The following is a 19972-nucleotide window of genomic DNA, read 5'->3' as shown; positions in this document are numbered from 1 at the left end:
CTTCACTGCGGTGGATTTCAGTTGCTGTTCGTTTGTGGGCCTTTCTGTCTGAAGTTTAGTCTTCAACTAGTGAAATGCATGCTCAATTGGGTTGAGATCAGGTGACTGACTTGGCCATTCAAGAATATTCCACTTCTTTGCTTTAATAAACTCCTGGGTTGCTTTGGCTTTGTTTTGGATCATTGTCCATCTGTAGTATGAAACGACGACAAACCAGTTTGGCTGCATTTGGCTGGATCTGAGCACACAGTATGGCTCTGAAGACATCAGAATTCATTCGGCTGCTTCTGTCCTGTGTCACATCATCAATAAACACTAGTGACCCAGTGCCACTGGCAGCCATGCATGCCCAAGCCATCACACTGCCTCCGCCGTGTTTTACAGATGATGTGGTATGCTTTGGATCATGAGCTGTACCACGCCTTCACCATACTTTTCTCTTTCCATCATTCTGGTAGAGGTTGATCTTGGTTTCATCTGTCCAAAGAATGTTCTTCCAGAACTGTGCTGGCTTTTTTAGATGTTTTTTAGCAAAGTCCAGTCTAGCCTTTTTATTCTTGATGCTTATGAGTGGCTTGCACCGTGCAGTGAACCCTCTGTATTTACTTTTATGCAGTCTTCTCTTTATGATAGATTTCGATATTGATACGCCTACCTCCTGGAGAGTGTTGTTCACTTGGTTGGCTGTTGTGAAGGGGTTTCTCTTCACCATGGAGATTATTCTGCGATCATCCACCACTGTTGTCTTCCGTGGGCGCCCAGGTCTTTTTTCATTGATGAGTTCACCAGTGCTTTCTTTCTTTCTCAGGATGTACCAAACTGTAGATTTTGCCACTCCTAATATTGTAGCAATTTCTCGGATGGGTTTTTTCTGTTTTTGTAGCTTAAGGATGGCTTGTTTCACCAGCATGGAGAGCTCCTTTGACCGCATGTTTACTTCACAGCAAAACCTTCCAAATGCAAGCACCGCACCTAAAATCAACTCCAGGCCTTTTATCTGCTTAATTGAGAATGACATAACGAAGGGATTGCCCACACCTGTCCATGAAATAGCCTTGGAGTCAATTGTCCAATTACTTTTGGTCCCTTAAAAAACAGGGTGGCACATGTTAAGGAGCTGAAACTCCTAAACCCTTCATCCAATTTAATGTGGATACCCTCAAATGAAAGCTGAAAGTCTGAACTTCAACTGCATCTGAATTGTTTTGTTTAAAATTCATTGTGGTAATGTCTAGAACCAAAATTAGAAAAATGTTGTCTCTGTCCAAATATATATGGGCCTAACTGTATGTGATAACCGCATGGCAGAAAAGTCCTAGCACAGTTAATATTTCTCTAAAATGCTGAATTCCTTTAATATTCATTCATAAATTCTCGAGGAAGGTCCGTGTGGATTCAATAGCCTTGTTATGTCTTAGGAAGTGAAATTACGTATGCTCTCAAGCACCGTCTTTGCATGAGCAGAATAATGATCACATGACTTGACAACCCTTTTGAGTCCAAGGACACAGTCACCTATTTTTTCGAAGCTCAGATAAACCTCTCTGCCTATTACTTCTGTAGCACTTCATAACTTAGCCCTCAATATTATCACACGGCGGCACATCTCTTTGAAATGAAATATTGTGCTGTGATTGTTTGTAGGAAGAGAGGCTGGAATGTTAATTTAGTATTGCCAATTTACTGAATTCTTTTGCCTTTTTAGATTCTTTAGAAACACCAATTTTCACTTTAATAATTATTTACTGGAAAATGTCTCTCTCCATATTCAATTATTTTGTGCGCTATTGTTCCTTTTTTAAAATGTATTCATAAATAACGTGGCATTGTGGATAGATGTGTTCTCCTTTAGTAAGGCATTTATGACAAGGTTAAGAAGTACTCTGATCTTCTGCTTTTACATCGGGCTTTACAATGTGCAAATACCAAGAACGTCAGAACTGAAGATTCCTTTAGTAAATGTGTTACTTCTTGGTTATTGTGACTCTCGATTACTGCCATTTACATTTCTCCTTCTATGTAATTTATAACTTATTACAATGCAATAACTTATAGTTATTCTATTGACTCATTTAAGTCAAAGATAGTTTAAGTTGGTATGTGAGAATGTATTCCCTTATGACAGTTGTAATGGTACAATATTTGGACCCAAGATATAGCTTTCTAAAAGTAAAAATTTTTCAAACCTTGAAAGATGGTCCACTGTACCTGCTAACCACTTAAGACTGTTTTATACAGTACTGGTCAAAAGTTTAAACACACCTGTTCGTGGAATAGTTTTCCTTGTTCTTATTGGAATATGCACATCGTAGATTCAGACTGGAGGTAGCAAAGCTATGATGGAACAAATATGACAACAAGGAGTGAAGAAACGTCTGAAACAAACCAGAATGTATCAAATCTTAGATTTCTCAAAGTACTCTCCATTTTACTCTGATGACAGCATTACACACACGATTGGCTTTTTTTTTCTAAAACCGCTTCATCAGGTAGTCGCCTGGAAAGGGTTACAATGAACAGGTATGACTTGTCAAGAGGTAATTTGTGGAATCACAGACCTTCAGAAAGTTTGTACAACCATCAGGTGTGTGTTGCCAACACAGTGTTGGTACAGAGTTCCATACAATGCTGAGTCCTATTCCACAACTAATCTAGAGTATAGCAAGAAACGCTCAACTAAGTAATGAAAAACTACAGTTCATCATTACCTTAAGACACGAAGGTCAGTCTGTCCAGAAGAATGATAAAATCTTGACAGTATTGTCATGCGCAGTCATGAAAACCATGAATTGCTATGATCAAGCTAGCTCTTATGAGGACCACCTAAGGAAAAGAAGACCAAGAATTACTTCTGCTGCAGAGGATAAGTTCATCAGTTGCTATCCTCAGAAACCACACATTGAAAGCACCTCATATAACAGCACTTATAAATGATGCACAGATATCAAGTAGCAGACACCTCTCAACATAAACTTTCCAGTGGAGACTGAGAGAAACATCCCTTTATGGTCAAACTGGTGCAAATAAGCCATTACTGAGGACTGAAAACAAGAAGAAGAGACTTGTTTGAGCCATGCAACACTAAGACTGGACATTACATTAGTAGAAATCTGTACTATTGTGTGAGGAGTCAAAATGTGAAATTTTTGGTACCAACTGTGTCTTTTTGCGGTGCAGAAAAAGTGAGCAGATGTCTTCTATATGTGTTTTACCCATCATGAAGCATTGAGGGGGAACTGTGATTGTGTGGGGTGGTTTGCTGGTGAAACTGTTACTGTTTTATTTCCAAATTCAAGACGCACTTACCCAGCATGGCTACCACTGCATTCTGTAACAACATGCCATCTCCTCAGGTTTGTACTTTTATACTCATTTGTGTTGCAACAGAACAATGACCTTAAACACACCGCCATGCAATGTGAGTGCTGTGTGACCAAGAGGGACAGGGATGGCGTGCTGGGTCAGATGACATGGCGTCCACAATCATCTAACCTTAGGCCAAGAGAGATGGTTTGTGATGAGTTAGAGCGCAGAGTGAAGGCAAAGTAGCCAAAAAGTACTCAGCTTTTCTGGTAACTTCTTCAAGATTGTTGGAAAGCTACTCCAAGTGACCACCTGATGAAGCTGTTTGTGAGAGCGCCATGGGGGTGTAAAGCTGATAGATTCCTCAAAGTACCCCACTTTTACTCTAAGGTTTAACACTTTTTTTCCCCAATCATTTTTTAATTCTTTGTTTCCATACGGGTTCCTTTTTTGTTTTGCCGCCGTCAGTTTGAATTGACAATGTGCACATTTCAATAAGATCAAAGATAACCATGGCATGAAAAGGTGTGTTCAAACGTTTGACTAGCGCTGTATCAGGTAAAACAATCCACAGTAGCCAAACAGGAAAGGGTTCTTTACAGTTAGAGCAGTCAGACTGTGTAATGCCCGACCACAAGAGGTAGTAATGGCAGACACTATAACAGCTTTTATAGGAGGGCTGAATGATTTAACTCAACAAATGGCATCGTGGGTTCTAAATAATCTAGTGATAGAGATCGAAATTCATGAACCTAGGTCTTTTTTTTCTTTCAACCTAGGTAACTATGTATCAGTTTATAGCTTAACCTGTTGGACTATGTACGACGGTCCACTGTACTAGCTGATGACATTAGTTTGTTATTTTAATTGCCAAAAACAGTTTTTTGTTACTACACATACACTCTCCAATTATGGGTTGCTGTAAGGGCGCGATCAAACGGCTGTATAAATCGGACCAAGATTGGAACGCCGTGCATGGACTGGCCGGCGGCTCTCACGACTGGAGCATGACTGCTGCATAGAAATACTGCGGGATGGCCGCCGGCCAGTCTGTCCACTGCGATCCGATCTCGATCTGATTTATATGCCCGTGTGACTGCCTCCCTAGGCTACATCATAATATTTTGCTTTTAGCTAAGATTTTCCATCACGTGCCCATTGCACAATGCATTAAGTTCTTCTACTGCGGTAAACCAATTCTCCTAAATGTCCTAAATTCTCCTCACACATGTAAGACTATGTTCCCACGATGAGTTTATGGTTTTGACGCTGCAGGTTTTGTCACCTTTTCTTATGTCATGTTTTAAATTAAGCTGCTTTGTTTTTGATACTTCTTGGTATTTGGCTTTGACAAACTTTCATACAGTCATGTGCGGATTAATTGCGTTTCTGCAGTGGATTTTCCACATCTCATGCAATTCTATGGGGGAAAGAAAAGAACAGTGTGTGTAGGATTTTTATAAATCCCATCCACTTTTCTGGAGCTGCAAGACGCTGCGTTTTTGCGCAGCATAAAAAACTCATTGCAGGAACGATTAGAAATGGAGTCTAGTTCTTCTGTTTTGCTTTGTCTCTTTCTTCATGTGCAGGGAATTGCAGAAACTTCGGTATCCTAGGTTTAGACCACTAGCTAACTGTCAATAGATGAATGCTTGTAACCATGGATAGTGTAGCACTGGATACTGCATGGTGTCTCCTTCTCTCTTCATGCAGGGACGTCGGCTTACTCACCACCCTGGTCCTCGGCGCAGCCCCATATGTGCTCCTGGCACTTCCTGGTGTGACTTCCTGATGTGCACTCTGCACTGTGTCTCGGCGGCATGCCTAGTGCAAGTGCTCCACTACTCTTAAAGGGGCAGTGCACGCACACGGTAAATGCCCCCAGCTTACAGCTGGGAGGCATTTAGTAATGTTTTCACCTGCAAGGTATCTCCCAGCCAATAGTTGGGAGACATCTTGTATAAAAGGCACCCTTCCCAATATGGAGGTGCCTGAGCAACCCCTATAGTTATGTTAGCTGATTTGGTGTTCAACTGTATGTTGCCACGTCCTCCGTCCCTAGTCTGTTATAGTTTCCCATATCCTGTGTCCTTTTAGTCCAGTATAGTTGTCCTTGTTCCTGTGACTGCTTCGGCAGAGTCCGTATCATGAAACCGTATCTGCGGTACCTGTCTGCCACCCTGGGGGCTGAGTTCCCAGGCCAGAACACTGAACCTGTAATCGCATCTGCGGTATCTGTACCCTGTGGTCGGTGGTACCTGTCTGCTATCCCTGTGAGACCTGAGAGTCTGAACCCGTCCCGGTGGCCGTCCTGTCTGCATGGTCTGAACCGATCCCAAGTAGCCTCCTTGTCTGCACAGTCTGAACTTGTCCCAAGTGGCCATCCTGCCCTGTTGAGAATCTGAATTAACGTCTCTGCCCTTTGGGGTCGGCTGCTACTGCTGGAGGCCGCCCTGGAGTGGTACCTGGCAGCTACCTGCTGCACAAGCCTGACCTTACCACTAGAGGCTCCAGTGAACACCAAGGTAGCTGCTTAGTCACATGTTTCCAGGGTAAGTCCGGACTTGGGCACAGTGGGTCTGCGAACTACTTTCGCCATCTAGGAGCGTAACAGATACCTTAGCTACTGCAATGCCCTACATGGGAAAGAGACAAAACTTATTAAAAGAAGTACTACATATTGGGATAGGATCTTGGAAATGGGAATACCACTTTAACCTAATGGTGGACATGTTATTTATTAATAGGATTTCTTCACACTTTCGAGATGTCTGCTCAGATGATAACTATAGATTGCCTTTTAAAGATGTTTCTTGCAATGGAATATTGTTGGCCTATTCTTGATCAATATCAGATCATTATTCCCCCAACAACCAGTACCCCTATTAGTCATTTTTCCATTAAAGTGAGTGGAAGCTGAGCTGCATAGCCTGAGAGCAGGCAGGAGGCGGTGTATGTAGCAGTGGTGGTCTGGCTGTATACACGGTGCTCTTCGGGGGACCGGTGTCCAGCTGATCGGTTGGATGCGCCATCAGTATCAAAGTCCTGGACAGCCTTTCTGTACAATGCAACTTCTAAACATCCTGAATTCTGATAGAAGGAAATTAAATATTGTTATCATCATAGTGTTTACCCTTTAAGCAAATGCTAGAAAGTGGTTGACCTCGTGGGGTGTTATTTTATTAGTGCTGTTAATAGAGTATAACATAAATGTCTGAGATGGGGCTACCACTGGGACAGCAATCCCAAAAATGTGCTGTGTAGGTTCCTATTCCCAGTTTTATAATGTACCCCTTATCTTCCTTAGACTATGGAAAGAATGGAACTCAGTAAATAGCTGAGATCTTTCTGATTTGGGGTCAATATACCATAAATGATGTTGTAGATTGTAAGAATAACATCCCATCCTGCTCCTTTTCTGTGCACTGCAGTGGGACAGATGATGGGCCGCACTGACACTGCTCGCCTTCACGTCTCTTTGCATTTTTATTCCGTGCACATTTTTCCCTTTTAACTAACAAAGTCTTTTATCAGCTCTGCCTTAAGCAGATTAGAATTTTTCTTTGACAACAGACATTTGTCATAAGCAATGTTGTTTTAAAAAGTCAAAAGTCTACTAGCTGAGGAAATCACTAACTACAGAAGATTGCTCAAATATTACCGGGAATGGGCTGCAGCTGGCGGCGATGAGATGGCATATAAATAATGGGAGAGGGTTAATAAACCAATTTAGTGGTGAGATTTATTATTTGATAACACTTATTTAAATAAAAATAAAGGTGAAAGTATAATTATGATTTCATTTATATTTCTTCCTAACTGTCCCTCCCGTACATTTTTTAGATTCGACCAAATGAAATGACGGAGAATTGTTTCTGGGTGAATGCAAAGGAGGACAAATTTGAAGATAAGGATTTATTCAATCAACTAGAGAATACCTTCTCATGTCAAAGAAAAGGTAACAAGAAATACCACTTATGCCATTCTGCGGAGTGTATGTATGATCGCCTGCAAGTCCCACTGGTTTACTATCTGCCTAGGTGCTGACCCAGTCTGATTCTGGGATTGATTTATCACAAACCTTTCATTTCTTGCTGCTTTACTGTCCTAGATTCTTCTACTATCTTGTGTCATACAGGTAGAATATTGCCGTAGTTATAGAGAAACAACCTAATCTGTCAAGGTTTCCTATAGAGGAGATGATATTGGCGATGCTGAAGTTAGTGGGCTTCTTGCTCTAGTTTAATATAACACTATTATGTGCTGTAGCCCTGCTGGTTATCTCAGAGGTAAGCGTCTACTACATAGACCCACCCCTGATTAGCAGCTTTCTGCCAATACATGGTAATAGGCGAATTATGTCAGTGTTGTAGGCGGGGATCTACAGAACTTAACATTGAGAGGACTAGCAGAGATGCAGTAAACACTGATTTTATGAAAACTACAGCAAGGAGCCCAGTAAGTGATACATCACTGGAATCGGGTTCTCTTTCCCTATTTTTTTTCTGCTATCAGATTGGAAAATATATCCCTGGTGCCAGATTCTCCCAACTTAAGACTTATTAGTACATGTTATGTTAGGTCCCCGTGTATGGAACGGGCTCAGAAGCTGAGGCTGCGCCATACCAGGCAGATGCTTTCAGTAATAAATAACAGGCACTTGCCTGTAAATACAGTGGCCTGATGATGCTCCAATTATTATAGTTTAACCACTTAAATGTTGTGGTCAATCCTTGCCCGCGGCATTTAAATTACATGATTGCAGTTGACTGCGTGGTCAACAGCTACCCACGACACAATCTTTGTTTGTCCTGGCAGCCAGGAGTCTACTCAAGGTCCTCGTCACCCCCCATTTTCATCCTCCTATAAATCCAAGATTGCAGATGGACTTCATAGGAGAACGTCTTTTTTACCTATAAATATCGAGAATATCCTCGTAAAGCAAATAGATGAAGCTGCGACTCAAGGAGAAGTCATTATTATGGGAGACTTCAACTACCCTGAAATACATTGGGGAATAGAAACCTGTAGTTCAAGCAAAGGTAATAGGTTTTTGACAACTATGAGAGACAATTACCTTTCACAACTGGTTCAGGACCCAACAAGAAGGGGGGCACTGCTAGACCTAATATTAACCAATAGGCCAGACCGCATATCAAATATACGAGTTGGGGGTCACTTGGGTTATAGTGATCACAAAATAATACGTTTTCATGTAACCTTTAATAAGATGTGTAGTAGAGGGGTTACAAGGACACTAAACTTCAGGAAGGCAAATTTCCAACGGTTGAGAGATGATCTTAGTGCAATAAACTGGGACGATATCCTGAGACATAAAGCTACACAAAGCAAATGGGAGACATTTATTAGCATCCTGAATAGGACCTGTGCACAATATATACCCTTTGGGAATAAACATGCTAGAAATAGGAGGAAACCACTATGGCTAAATAGAGCTGTAAGGGGCGCAATAAGTGACAAAAAGAAAGCATTTAAAGAACAAAAGCAAGTAGGTAGTGATGAGGCATTAAATAAATATAGAAAATTAAATAAATTCTGTAAAAACCAAATCAAGGCAGCAAAGATTGAGGCAGAGAGAATCATTGCCAGAGAAAGTAAAAATAACCCCAAAATATTCTTTAACTACATAAATAGTAAAAAACTAAAAAATGATAGTGTTGGCCCCCTTAAAAATAGTCTGGGTGAAATGGTGGATGAGGATGAGGAAAAAGCCAATATGCTAAATGATTTTTTTCAACCGTATTTACACAAGAAAATAGCATGACAGAAAACATGATCAGTGATAACAAAAATTCTCCATTAAATGTCACTTGCTTAACCCAGCAGGAAGTACGGCGGCGTCTAAAAATCACTAAAGTTGACAAATCCCCGGGCCTGGATGAGATACACCCGCGAGTACTGCAGGAATTAAGTAACGTCATAGATAGACCATAATATTTAATCTTTAAAGATTCCATAATAACAGGGTCTGTACCACAGGACTGGCGTATAGCAAATGTGGTGCCAATATTCAAAAAGGGGACAAAAACTGAACTTGGAAATTATAGGCCAGTAAGCTTAACCTCTACTGTGGGTAAAATCCTGGAGGGTTTCCTAAGAGATGCTATACTAGAGTATCTGAAGAAGAATAACCTCATGACCCAATATCAACATGGGTTTACGAGGGACCGTTCCTGTCAAACTAATCTGATCAGTTTTTATGAGGAGGCAATTTCTGGACTGGACCAAGGAAATGCAGTGGATGTTGTGTATATGGACTTTTCAAAAGCTTTTGATACGGTTTCACACAAAAGGTTGATGCATAAAATGAGAACAATGGGGATATGGGAAAATATATGTATGTGGGTTAAGAATTGGCTCAGTGATAGGAAACAAAGGGTGGTTATTAATGGAAAACACTCAGACTGGGTCTCAGTTAACAGTGGGGTACCACAGGGGTCAGTATTGGGCCCACTTCTTTTTGACATATTTATTAATGACCTTGTAGGGGGCATAGAGAATAATATTTCAATATTTGCAGATGACACTAAACTCTGCAGGGTAATCAATACAGAGGATGACAATTTTATATTACAAGAGGATCTATGTAAACTAGAAGCTTGGGCTGATAAATGGCAAATGAGCTTCAATGGGGACAAATGTAAGGTAATGCACTTGGGCAGAGGAAATAAAATGTATAATTATACCCTTAATTGTAAAACTCTGGGCAAAACTGTAACTGAAAAAGACCTGGGTGTATTGGCGGACGACAAGCTCACGTTTAGTGGCCAGTGTCAGGCTGCTGCTACAAAGGCAAATAAAATAATGGGATGCATTAAAAGAGGCATAGATGCTCATGAGGAGAACATAATTTTACCTCTATACAAGTCACTAGTGCGACCACACTTAGAATACTGTGCACAGCTCTGGTCTCCAGTGTATAAGAAAGACATAGCTGAACTAGAGCGGGTGCAGAGAAGAGCGACCAAGGTTATTAGAGGACTGGGGGGTCTGCAATACCAAGACAGGTTATTACACTTGGGGTTATTTACTGTGGAAAAACGAAGGCTTAGGGGTGATCTTATTACTATGTACAAGTATATGAGGGGACAGTACAAAGACCTTTCTACTGATCTTTTTACTCTGAGGCCTGAGACAGGGACAAGGGGGCATCTTCTACGTCTGGAGGAAAGAAGGTTTAATCATAATCACAGACGGGGATTCTTTACTGTAAGAGCAGTGAGACTATGGAACTCTCTGCCGCATGATGTTGTAATGAGTGATTCACTATTAAAATGTAAGAAGGGCATGGATGTCTTTCTTGAAAAGTATAATATTACAGGTTATATATACTAGATTCCTTGATAGGGCGTTGATTCAGGGAACTAGTCTGATTGTCGTATGGAGTCGGGAAGGAATTTTTTTCCCCAATGTGGAGCTTGGTGTTTGCCACATGTTTTTTTTTTGCCTTCCTCTGGATCAACATGTTAGGCTATGGGTTGAACTAGATGGACTCAGTCTTCCTTCAACCTTAAAACTATGTTACTATACCCTGCAATTCCGGTGTTTGCAATATATATATATATAATATGTATATATACAGTACAGACTTATTCTACATATACATTTACAGTACAGACCAAAAGTTTGGACACACCTTCTCATTTTAAAGATTTTTCTGTATTTTCATGACTTTAAAAATTGTACATTTACACTGAAGGCATCAAAACTATGAATTACCACATGTGGAATTATATACTTAACAGAAAAGTGTGAAACAACTGAAAATATGTCTTATATTCAAGTTTCTTCAAAGTAGCCACCTTTTGCTTTGACGACTGCTTTGCACACTCTTGGCATTCTTTTGATGAGCTTCAAGAGGTAGTCACAGGAAATGGTTTTCACTTCACAGGTGTGCCCTGTCAGGTTTAATAAGTGGGATTTCTTGCCTTATAAATGGGGTTGGGACCATTAGTTGTGTTGTGCCGAAGTCCGGTGGATACAGAGCTGATAGTCCTACTGAATAGACTGTTAGAATTTGTATTATGGAAAGAAAAAAGCAGCAAAGTAAAGAAAAACGAGTGGCCATCATTACTTTAAGAAATGAAGGTCAGTCAGTGTGAAAAATTGGGCAAACTTTGAAAGTGTCCCCAAGTGCAGTTGCAAAAACCATCAAGTGCTACAAAGAAACTTGCTCACAAGAGGACCGCCCCAGGAAAGGAAGACCAAGAGTCACCTCTGCTTCTGAGGATAAGTTTATCCGAGTCACCAGCCTCAGAAATTGCAGGTTAATAGCACCTCAGATTAGAGACCAGGTCAATGCCACACAGAGTTCTAGCAGCAGACACATATCTTCAACAACTGTTAAGAGGAGACTTTGTGCAGCAGGCCTTCATGGTAAAATAGCTGCTAGGAAACCACTGCTAAGGACAGGCAACAAGCAGAAGAGACTTGTTTGGGCTAAAGAACACAAGGAATGGACATTAGACCAGTGGAAATCTGTGCTTTGGTCTGATGAGTCCAAATTTGAGATCTTTGGTTCCAACCATCGTGTCTTTGTGCAATGCAGAAAAGGTGAACGGATGGACTCTACATGCCTGGTTCCCACCGTAAAGCATGGAGGAGGAGGTGTGATGGTGTGGGGGTGCTTTGCTCGTGACACTGTTGGGGATTTATTCAAAATTGAAGGCATACTGAACCAGCATGGCTACCACAGCATTTTGCAGCTGCATGCTATTCCATCTGGTTTGCGTTTAGTTGGACCATCATTTATTTTTCAACAGGGCAATGACCCCAAACACACCTCCAGGCTGTGTAAGGGCTATTTGACCAAGAAGGAGAGTGATGGGGTGCTACGCCTGATGACCTGGCCTCCACAGTCACCAGACCTGAACCCAATCGAGATGGTTTGGGGTGAGCTGGACCGCAGAGTGAAGGCAAAAGGGCCAACAAGTGCTAAGCATCTCTGGGAACTCCTTCAAGATGGTTGGAAGTCCATTTCCGGTGACTACCTCTTGAAGCTCATCAAGAGAATGCCAAGAGTGTGCAAAGCAGTCATCAAAGCAAAAGGTGGCTACTTTGAAGAACCTAGAATATAAGACATATTTTCAGTTGTTTCACACTTTTTTGTTAAGTATATAATTCCACATGTATTAATTCATAGTTTTGATGCCTTCAGTGTGAATGTACAATTTTCATAGTCATGAAAATACAGAAAAATCTTTAAATGAGAAGGTGTGTCCAAACTTTTGGTCTGTTCTGTAAATGTATATGTAGAATAAGTAATCTAATAATTTGCAGATTTAACTAAAAAAAAAAATTACTTCCCCTTTTCCGCCCTTTAAAAATAAAGAAATAAAAAATGCATATGTGGTAATACTACATTCATAAAAATTACATCTATCAAGATATAAATTTAATTAACCCAATTGGTAAATGTAAAAAGTATATAAAAAAAATTAAATAAAAAAAAATGCTGCAACATTGAATAAAAATACCCCAAAATGGTATCAACAAAAACTTTACCTCACCACACAAAAAACAAGCCCTCACTCAGTTCCAACGACGTAAAAATGAAAACGTTAAAGGTCTCAGAAAATGATGAGAGAAGCAAAAAAATGTACTTACGAATTTCTGAATGATTTTTATTACACAAAGAAAAAAGCTATAGAAGTTTAGTGTTGCCATTTTGCACTGACCTGAAGAATCATCTTGCTGGGTAATTTTTACAGCATAATGACCTCCGTAAAGAAAACACCAAAAAACAATTGCCAATTTTTGTACAATTTCACCGCACTTGGAGATTTTTTCCTGTTTTCCAGTAAATAGAATGGTAAAATGGATGGTGCTATTCAAAACTACAACTCTTCTTTCGAAAAATATGTCCGCATTAAGGCTGTATCAATGCAAAAATAAAGTGTATGACTCTTGGAAGATCGGGAGGAAAAAACAACAGCCGAAAAAAGACCAGTCGGCTCTCCTGACATGCCTGTTGTAGTGAATACAATGATTTCTCACATCTGTGCATTGTGACGTTCCTCTGGGTTTTGCTATTCCTTTTTCAGAGGTGTGTCAGATCGACAATTTCAGCACTATGTGATTGGGGTCTTCCACACAAGTGGTAATTAGTGATGCGCAAGCGTGTTCTGTCAACCCTTTCGACGAGCATGCTCGGGTGCTAGCAGAGTATTTGCGGCGTACCCGAATTTTATGTTTGAGTCACTGTGTGTGCATGATATGCGACTGCTGGACAGCTTTAATACATGTGAGGAATGCCTAACAAACTGGCATTCCTCACATGTATTAAAGCTGTCAAACAGTCGCAAATCATGCACACACAGTGACTCAAACATAACGTTCGAGTACGCCGATGATGCTCGAAAAACACCCGAGCATGCTCATAAATCTCGAGTAACTCAGCATGCTCGCTCATCACTAGAGGTAATGCCTCGTTGTCAATTTATTAATGAAAGTTTAGAAGGAGAAAGGGAGGAATGCAGACGGATAAGAAAATAAGTGTTGCTTAATCTTCTGTTACAGGGCAGAGAATTCTTTAGTAAAACAGGCAGAGGCGACAGGTTCTCTAGACATGAAATGTAACCAGAAGCGCTAGTTGAATCTGTGTTCTGTACCTGATTTTCATCTTATTGCCTAGAATTTTACTTTATAACTGCAAACAGGTAAAAAAGAACTACTGTAGATCTTGATGGGGTTCTTCTTCTTATAGCCTTTTATATTAATTTTCCGGCATTCACTTGTAAACCCCTCCCCCACATTAATTATAATCGTAAGGGTCACTGTTCTGATGCTTCCCCTGTCACTCTCCACTTTGTCTGGACTATTTTTTTCATTCTACGCCACAAACTTGTTGGTAATTACAGAGATTGGCATGTTCATGCTAGAGAGCGAAGCGCTGTACCATCCGGAATTAATAATTGTTTTTTTAATAGAATCCGTCCTATCAGATCAGCTGTCATGTACAGGGAAAGATACGCACTCCTCACCGGAGCCTGCAAAAAAGGTAGGGACACGACCTTGGATGTACCTAGATGTCCAAAGGCACATAGGGGTTAATACCCATGACGGTCGCTACGAGTATCTTGTAATGCCCATTGGTCTGTGCAACACATCCGCCGTGTTTCAGGAATTTGTTAACGTCATCTTCCGGGATCTCTTCTATGTTTCCGTGGTCTTGTATTTGGACAAAATCCTAATTGTCCCTCCTGATTTACCTGCCCATAGAAGACACGTTCGTCAGGTTCTGCAGCGTCTACAGGGGAACAATTTGTTTTCCAAGTTGTCCAAATAGGTCTTCGAAAAACCCTCCTTGCCTTAAATCGGCTACATTGTTTCCATGTTTCCAGCCAGGGTCTCAAAATGGATCCTGAAAGGGTTTATGCTGATCTCTGTTGGCCATCGTCCCCAAGGTTTGCATGCCATCAAGCGGTTCATGGGTTTTTCCAACTTCCACAGACAATCTATTCTGCACTTCTTTCCCCGCATGGCACCCATCTCCGCTTTAACCAAGAAGGGAGCTAATTCCAGAGTCTGGCCTGAGTCGGCAGTGTCGGGCTTCCAGCATTGGTAAGAGGCCTTGGTGAGAACTCCGGTGCTGCACCACCCCGATCCTAACAAACAGTTTCTCCTAGAAGTGGATGCCTCCTCTGTGCCGGGGAAGTCTGCCTCTTGTGACTTTTTTCTCAAAACTGTTTTTCGCTGGCCAAGTGGAACTATACAATTGGGGATCGTGAATTAATGGCCATTAAAATGGCGCTTGAAGAATGGCGACATCTACTGGAAGGCGCCAGCTCTCCAGTAATAATCTACACGGACCATAATAATTTGACCTTTCTGCAGACTACCCAACGGCTAAATACTCGTCAAGCCAGGTGGGCACTCTTCTTCGCCCGTTCCGACTTTGGGTTGCATTTCCGTCCTGCAGAGAAGATTTTTAAAGCGGATGTCTTGTCTCAGTCCTTTGTGTCTGATTCTGAGCAGGAGTCACATCATATCATTTACCCATCATATCATTTTAATTGGCTCCTGTTCTTGTACGAGACATTCCTCTGTGTAAAGCCATTGTTCCTACTGAAAGGAGGAAGAGAATGCTGTGCTGGGGACAATAATCCAAGCTGGCCGGTCATGTGGGCATCTGCAAGTCCACTGAGCTAATTGCTCGCTGCTTCTGGTGGTCGCGGCTTACATCTGAACCCCCCTCAAAACGGGATTCGGAAGTATGCATTGACGGTGCCATTGACTGTAATGGTGCCGACAGTCAGTGTGCTCTGTTTTGCATCATTTTTGGGCATATACGCCTACTGGAGGCGGAGACATAGATGCAGTCTACAGTGTCTACCTCCTGTGTCAGGCATACACGCCTGAAAATGATGCACTACAGAGCACACGTCGACTCTGTTGGCACCATTATAGTCAAAGGCCCTGTTGGCGCATACTCCCGAATTCTATGTTACGGGGGAAGGTAGGGGTTGCTAAGACTTAATCCCCGAAAGGACCACTAAATGTGGGACCAAGCGCAGTGTGTAAGGGCCCTAATAGAAATGAGTCAGTCAGAATATTTTTTTTGTGTATTGATATATGAGCGGCTGCCTCTATGCATCTCTACTACCCTAACACAGTTGCAGTTGGAGTGTGATTCGGGTCACTTTATCACTTTTATTGTGGCTTTAATCGTTTGTAGAGTGTAGTCTTCTCATATTATTAGACACACATGGCATGCACGTGTTTTGTATATTTGGCTTTTTTGATGCTTGCGGTTGTGTTCTTTTTAAAAATATGTAGCACCAAGTGTTCATTAAACATTGGCTGTGCCCAATATTACATTATTTGTAATATTAGCCAATGTGCATAGGGGTGTGTGGTGGAAAGATCACTAACAGATATACCCACTTGCTCTCACAGCTGATGTGCTTTGTTAGGCCCCATTCAGATATCGATTTTTCACATACATGTTTTGTCCATGTTTTTTTTTTTTTTAAATGTAGCCATCATAGTCGGTGGGCATGTTCACATGTCCTCAATGTCCACAAAAGAATAACGTAACATCTGTTCGTGTGTGATCCAAGTCACGGACCAAAGTCACCCATCAGAATTAATGGGTCCGTGAAGAAAGTGCTGCATTATCCTTGCTTTCAAAACTTATGGAAATGACAAGACTTCTGGGCAAAATACAATCATTTTTTAGGGGTTTGGGATATTTACCAGATGTGAATATGTTGCATCTTTGGATTGCAGTATGTTTCCACGTTAATAACCATTAAGTCATGTATATATGGGGCTGATTTTCAGATGCGTGATGCATGATCTGTAATTTTTTCTATAGATACTAAAGCATAGAAATTTTGTGATTTTTTTTTTTTTTTTGTTTGCTTTATAGAAATGTCACAAGATGTCACTCTTGTTCCTGCTGCTAGAATAGAAAGTTGTCCCTCTTTCGCGTCATGAACAATTTCTATGTACTGTGTTTTCTATCTTTACTTCATCCACTTAAGTAGTTCGGTGGCACAGTGACACACATGTTGACCTTAGATCAGTCATTGTGTGATATTGCATTCTTCCCCCTATATTGAGAAGCATCAGCCGGCATTGCCATTGCCAGACCATTTATTACAGAGAAAATGGAATTTAATAAATTTAGAATTCACTTTGAAAATTAATTATAAGTGCTTGTTCTCTGAGCATGGGAATATTAAAATGTAGTCCTCATGAATATACTAGCCATTATAGGGCTGCCATTCGCAGAGCTGCAGCTTTATTTCCTAATATCTCCGGTCTATTAAAGAAAACAGATCCTGCTCATATAGATCCTGCCTGCAATACAGCACATCTTTCCAGCCATTATGAATTCTATCTAGCAAGGTGACATTTACATTACATGCTTTATGTAGATTATAACGATAGGTATGCTTCTATATGCCACAGCTTCACAATCATTCTTTAGGGGCCTCACCATCCTGAACGTTAAACCTATGCAAAAACACTCATTTTTTCTTAAAATGTGTCCCCTAAACCCGATAGAACACTTAAAAGGAATCTGTCAGCAGGTTTTTGCTATATAATCTGAGAGCAGCATGATGTAGGGGCTGAGAGTCTGATTCTAATGATGTGTCACTTACTGGGCTACTTGATGCAGCTTCAATGGAATCTGTTTTCTCTGTTGTAAATGTAGCAGTGCTCTGAATGCGGAGCTGTGTGTAACCCCGTCCACATCACTGACTGGCAGCTTCCTGTGTACACTGTGCATTGTCATCAAGCAGCCAATCAGTGGTGGGGGCGGGGTTACACAGATTAGCCTGACTGGCTTGTATGTGAGTCCTAGTGTTCTAGTGATAATCCCCTGCTGATAAAACACTGATTGTATGGAAACTATAGAACATCGCCTAATAAGTGACACATCCTTGGAATCGGGGTCTCTATCCCTACTTTATGCTGCTCTCTCAGGTTATATGCCAAAAACCCTCCGATTGACTAATTTTTGCCTTATTTAAAGGGAATCTGCTATGTTGTTAAACCAGAGATTGGTTCCTTCAGGTAACATCTAAACTGAAGATTGCTGGTAATTCCAAAAGGTGCATAAAAATATTAAAAAGCCATAATACCGCACCCAGAGATTTATGTAATCTTTTATTCCCTGGATTATTTTCTTTCCATATCTTTATGCTGATAGATTTAGGAGCACTACAAGTATCCATCCTGGTTATAATAAAATGTAATTGAAGAGAAACAGCAGCGTTTGTTGCTTTTCCACAAGAAAAACGCAGAGAATTTGCCCAAAAAAATGCAGCAGGTACTGCAAATAAAAATATATGTTTATCGGTCGACCATGACGGCACCATGAGAGAGGGGATCCGCCCACCAAGGGCAGGAAACCTACAGGCTTAAAAGGGGCCGCCCTCTCTCTCGTCTCAGTGTGGTTTCCTGTCCTTGATGGAGGGAACCTATAGCAGGCTCATGGAAGATCTCCGTGCGAACCTGGATGTGGCGAAGGCTGTCGAGCAGCGCCCCTATCTGGGATCGGCAGCTCCAGCGTCAGCTATGCGAGGGCACCCCTATCTGGGGAATGCCCATCATCTTTTTTTGCACTTGATAGCAGTGGGAGCTGCGCCCCTATCTGGGATGGCAGCCCTATCATCTCTTTCTACAGCCAGGTCTGCGCCCCTACCTGGAGGAGGGGCTGCCCCTGGACTGATCCAGACTGCAGTGGGACTGCGCCCCTTTCTGGGGTTGCAGGCCCACCAACGCTTTGAGGATGATGGCGGGGTTGCATGGAGTGCCATTCCCATCGACACCCAGCAGAGGATGGCGCTCTGGATATTCCGGGGGTCTGCGCCCCTGTCTGGGGTGGCAGCTCCGTCGGTTCAACGGTGCCTACGACCTGGGGAGACAGGCTGATCATCCCTCTGGAGCCTACCTGGAGTGGCGGCGGCTGGAGCGTCTCGGCGTTCTCTGTGCTCGCGCAGGCCCGCACTTCTGGCCTTCTCCTGTGAGTCGTGGCTCAATGACGTCACCGCGACCCTCGGCGGTCACATGACCGGAACCGGAAGTTTCTGTCACGTGCATCTGGAACTCTAATATAGTGCGGTACTAACCGCAGTGGCGTCCCTGTGAAAAAAAAAAAGAGGTAACGTGATTAAAAATTTAAGGGTGGAACAGGTGCTACTATTTAACTGCCCAAGCACCGTTGTTCCAGGCTTCCCAGCTTCACTTCTCATTATCATGGAGACAGAAAGTGATTAGCAGCAGCAAGTTCAGCAGCCATCTTCACCATCTCAGCAGCTGTTTGGGGAGCTTCAAAAGGCACGTCGCCCTTGGGCTACTGGTAATGCCCGGTCCTCAGGAAAGCAAGGTTCGGCATCCAGGTCCAGTCATCATAGCTCCAGCAGGATGAACGAATCTGCAGCCTCCAGGGAATATCCCCCGGCTGAGAAATGTCCTTCCTCCAAATTGGTACCAGCCCTTTGAGCCGCCTGGGTAAGTGATCTTTGAGAAAGTTCATTTAGTTATGGAGTATCCCTTCTCCTCTTCTATTTTTTAATAGGGGAAGAAGTGTGCCTCCAAGACCAAGCATTTTGAATGTGCATTGTGTAACACCGTCCTTCCAGACTCATATCGCAAAAAATTGTGCCAACCCTTTATCAATCAGACGCTATCAGATGAGACCCCTAGTTTTTCCTCAGGATTGAAAACCTTAGTCAAGTCTGAAATTAGTAAAATCCTTTCTAATAAAGCTAAGAGGAAGGTGGATACAGACTGTGAGATCTCCCCAGCCCCTGTTGACTCCCTGTCGTCAGCTTATGAGTTGTGCGCTGACAACTCAGCCTCTTCATCATCCGCTTTCTCAGATAGTGGTGCTGGTCAGCATTGTTTTCCCCTTAACGAGATTGATGGCTTGGTTAAAGCGGTTTGCTCAATTATGGGCATTACAGATGCCAGACCAGAGAAATCAATCCAGGACGTAATGTTCAGGGGGCTGGGGCAAAGGAAAAGAAGAAGTTTTCCTTTTAATGATAAACTTCAGGACCTGATACATAGAGAATGGAAAAGACCGGAGAGAAAGGGTGCTCTCCCTCCTTTAAGAGAAAATACCCCTTTGAAGACTCGGCCTCTTCTCCTGGGAGAAGGCCTGAAAAATAGATGTGGCCATAGCTAAAGC

General features: G+C 42.0%; 1 protein-coding gene across 4 annotated transcripts in view; it reads left to right on the top strand.

Annotated features, from left to right (window-relative positions):
* Positions 1-19972, top strand: part of DIAPH3 (diaphanous related formin 3) — an 801864-nt gene that overhangs the window by 385585 nt on the left and 396307 nt on the right. For all 4 annotated transcript variants that reach the window (XM_073663944.1, XM_073663945.1, XM_073663943.1 and 1 more), the window contains one exon: positions 7147-7261. In XM_073663944.1, coding sequence (XP_073520045.1) covers positions 7147-7261 — 115 coding nt within the window. The remainder of the gene's footprint in view (positions 1-7146; positions 7262-19972) is intronic.

The sequence above is a fragment of the Phyllobates terribilis genome, unplaced genomic scaffold (genome assembly GCF_046119375.1).
Source record: "Phyllobates terribilis strain yellow unplaced genomic scaffold, ASM4611937v1 Scaffold_2__4_contigs__length_985480577, whole genome shotgun sequence".
NCBI classification, from domain to species: Eukaryota; Metazoa; Chordata; class Amphibia; order Anura; family Dendrobatidae; genus Phyllobates; species Phyllobates terribilis.
This window is presented reverse-complemented; position numbering and strand designations above follow the sequence as displayed.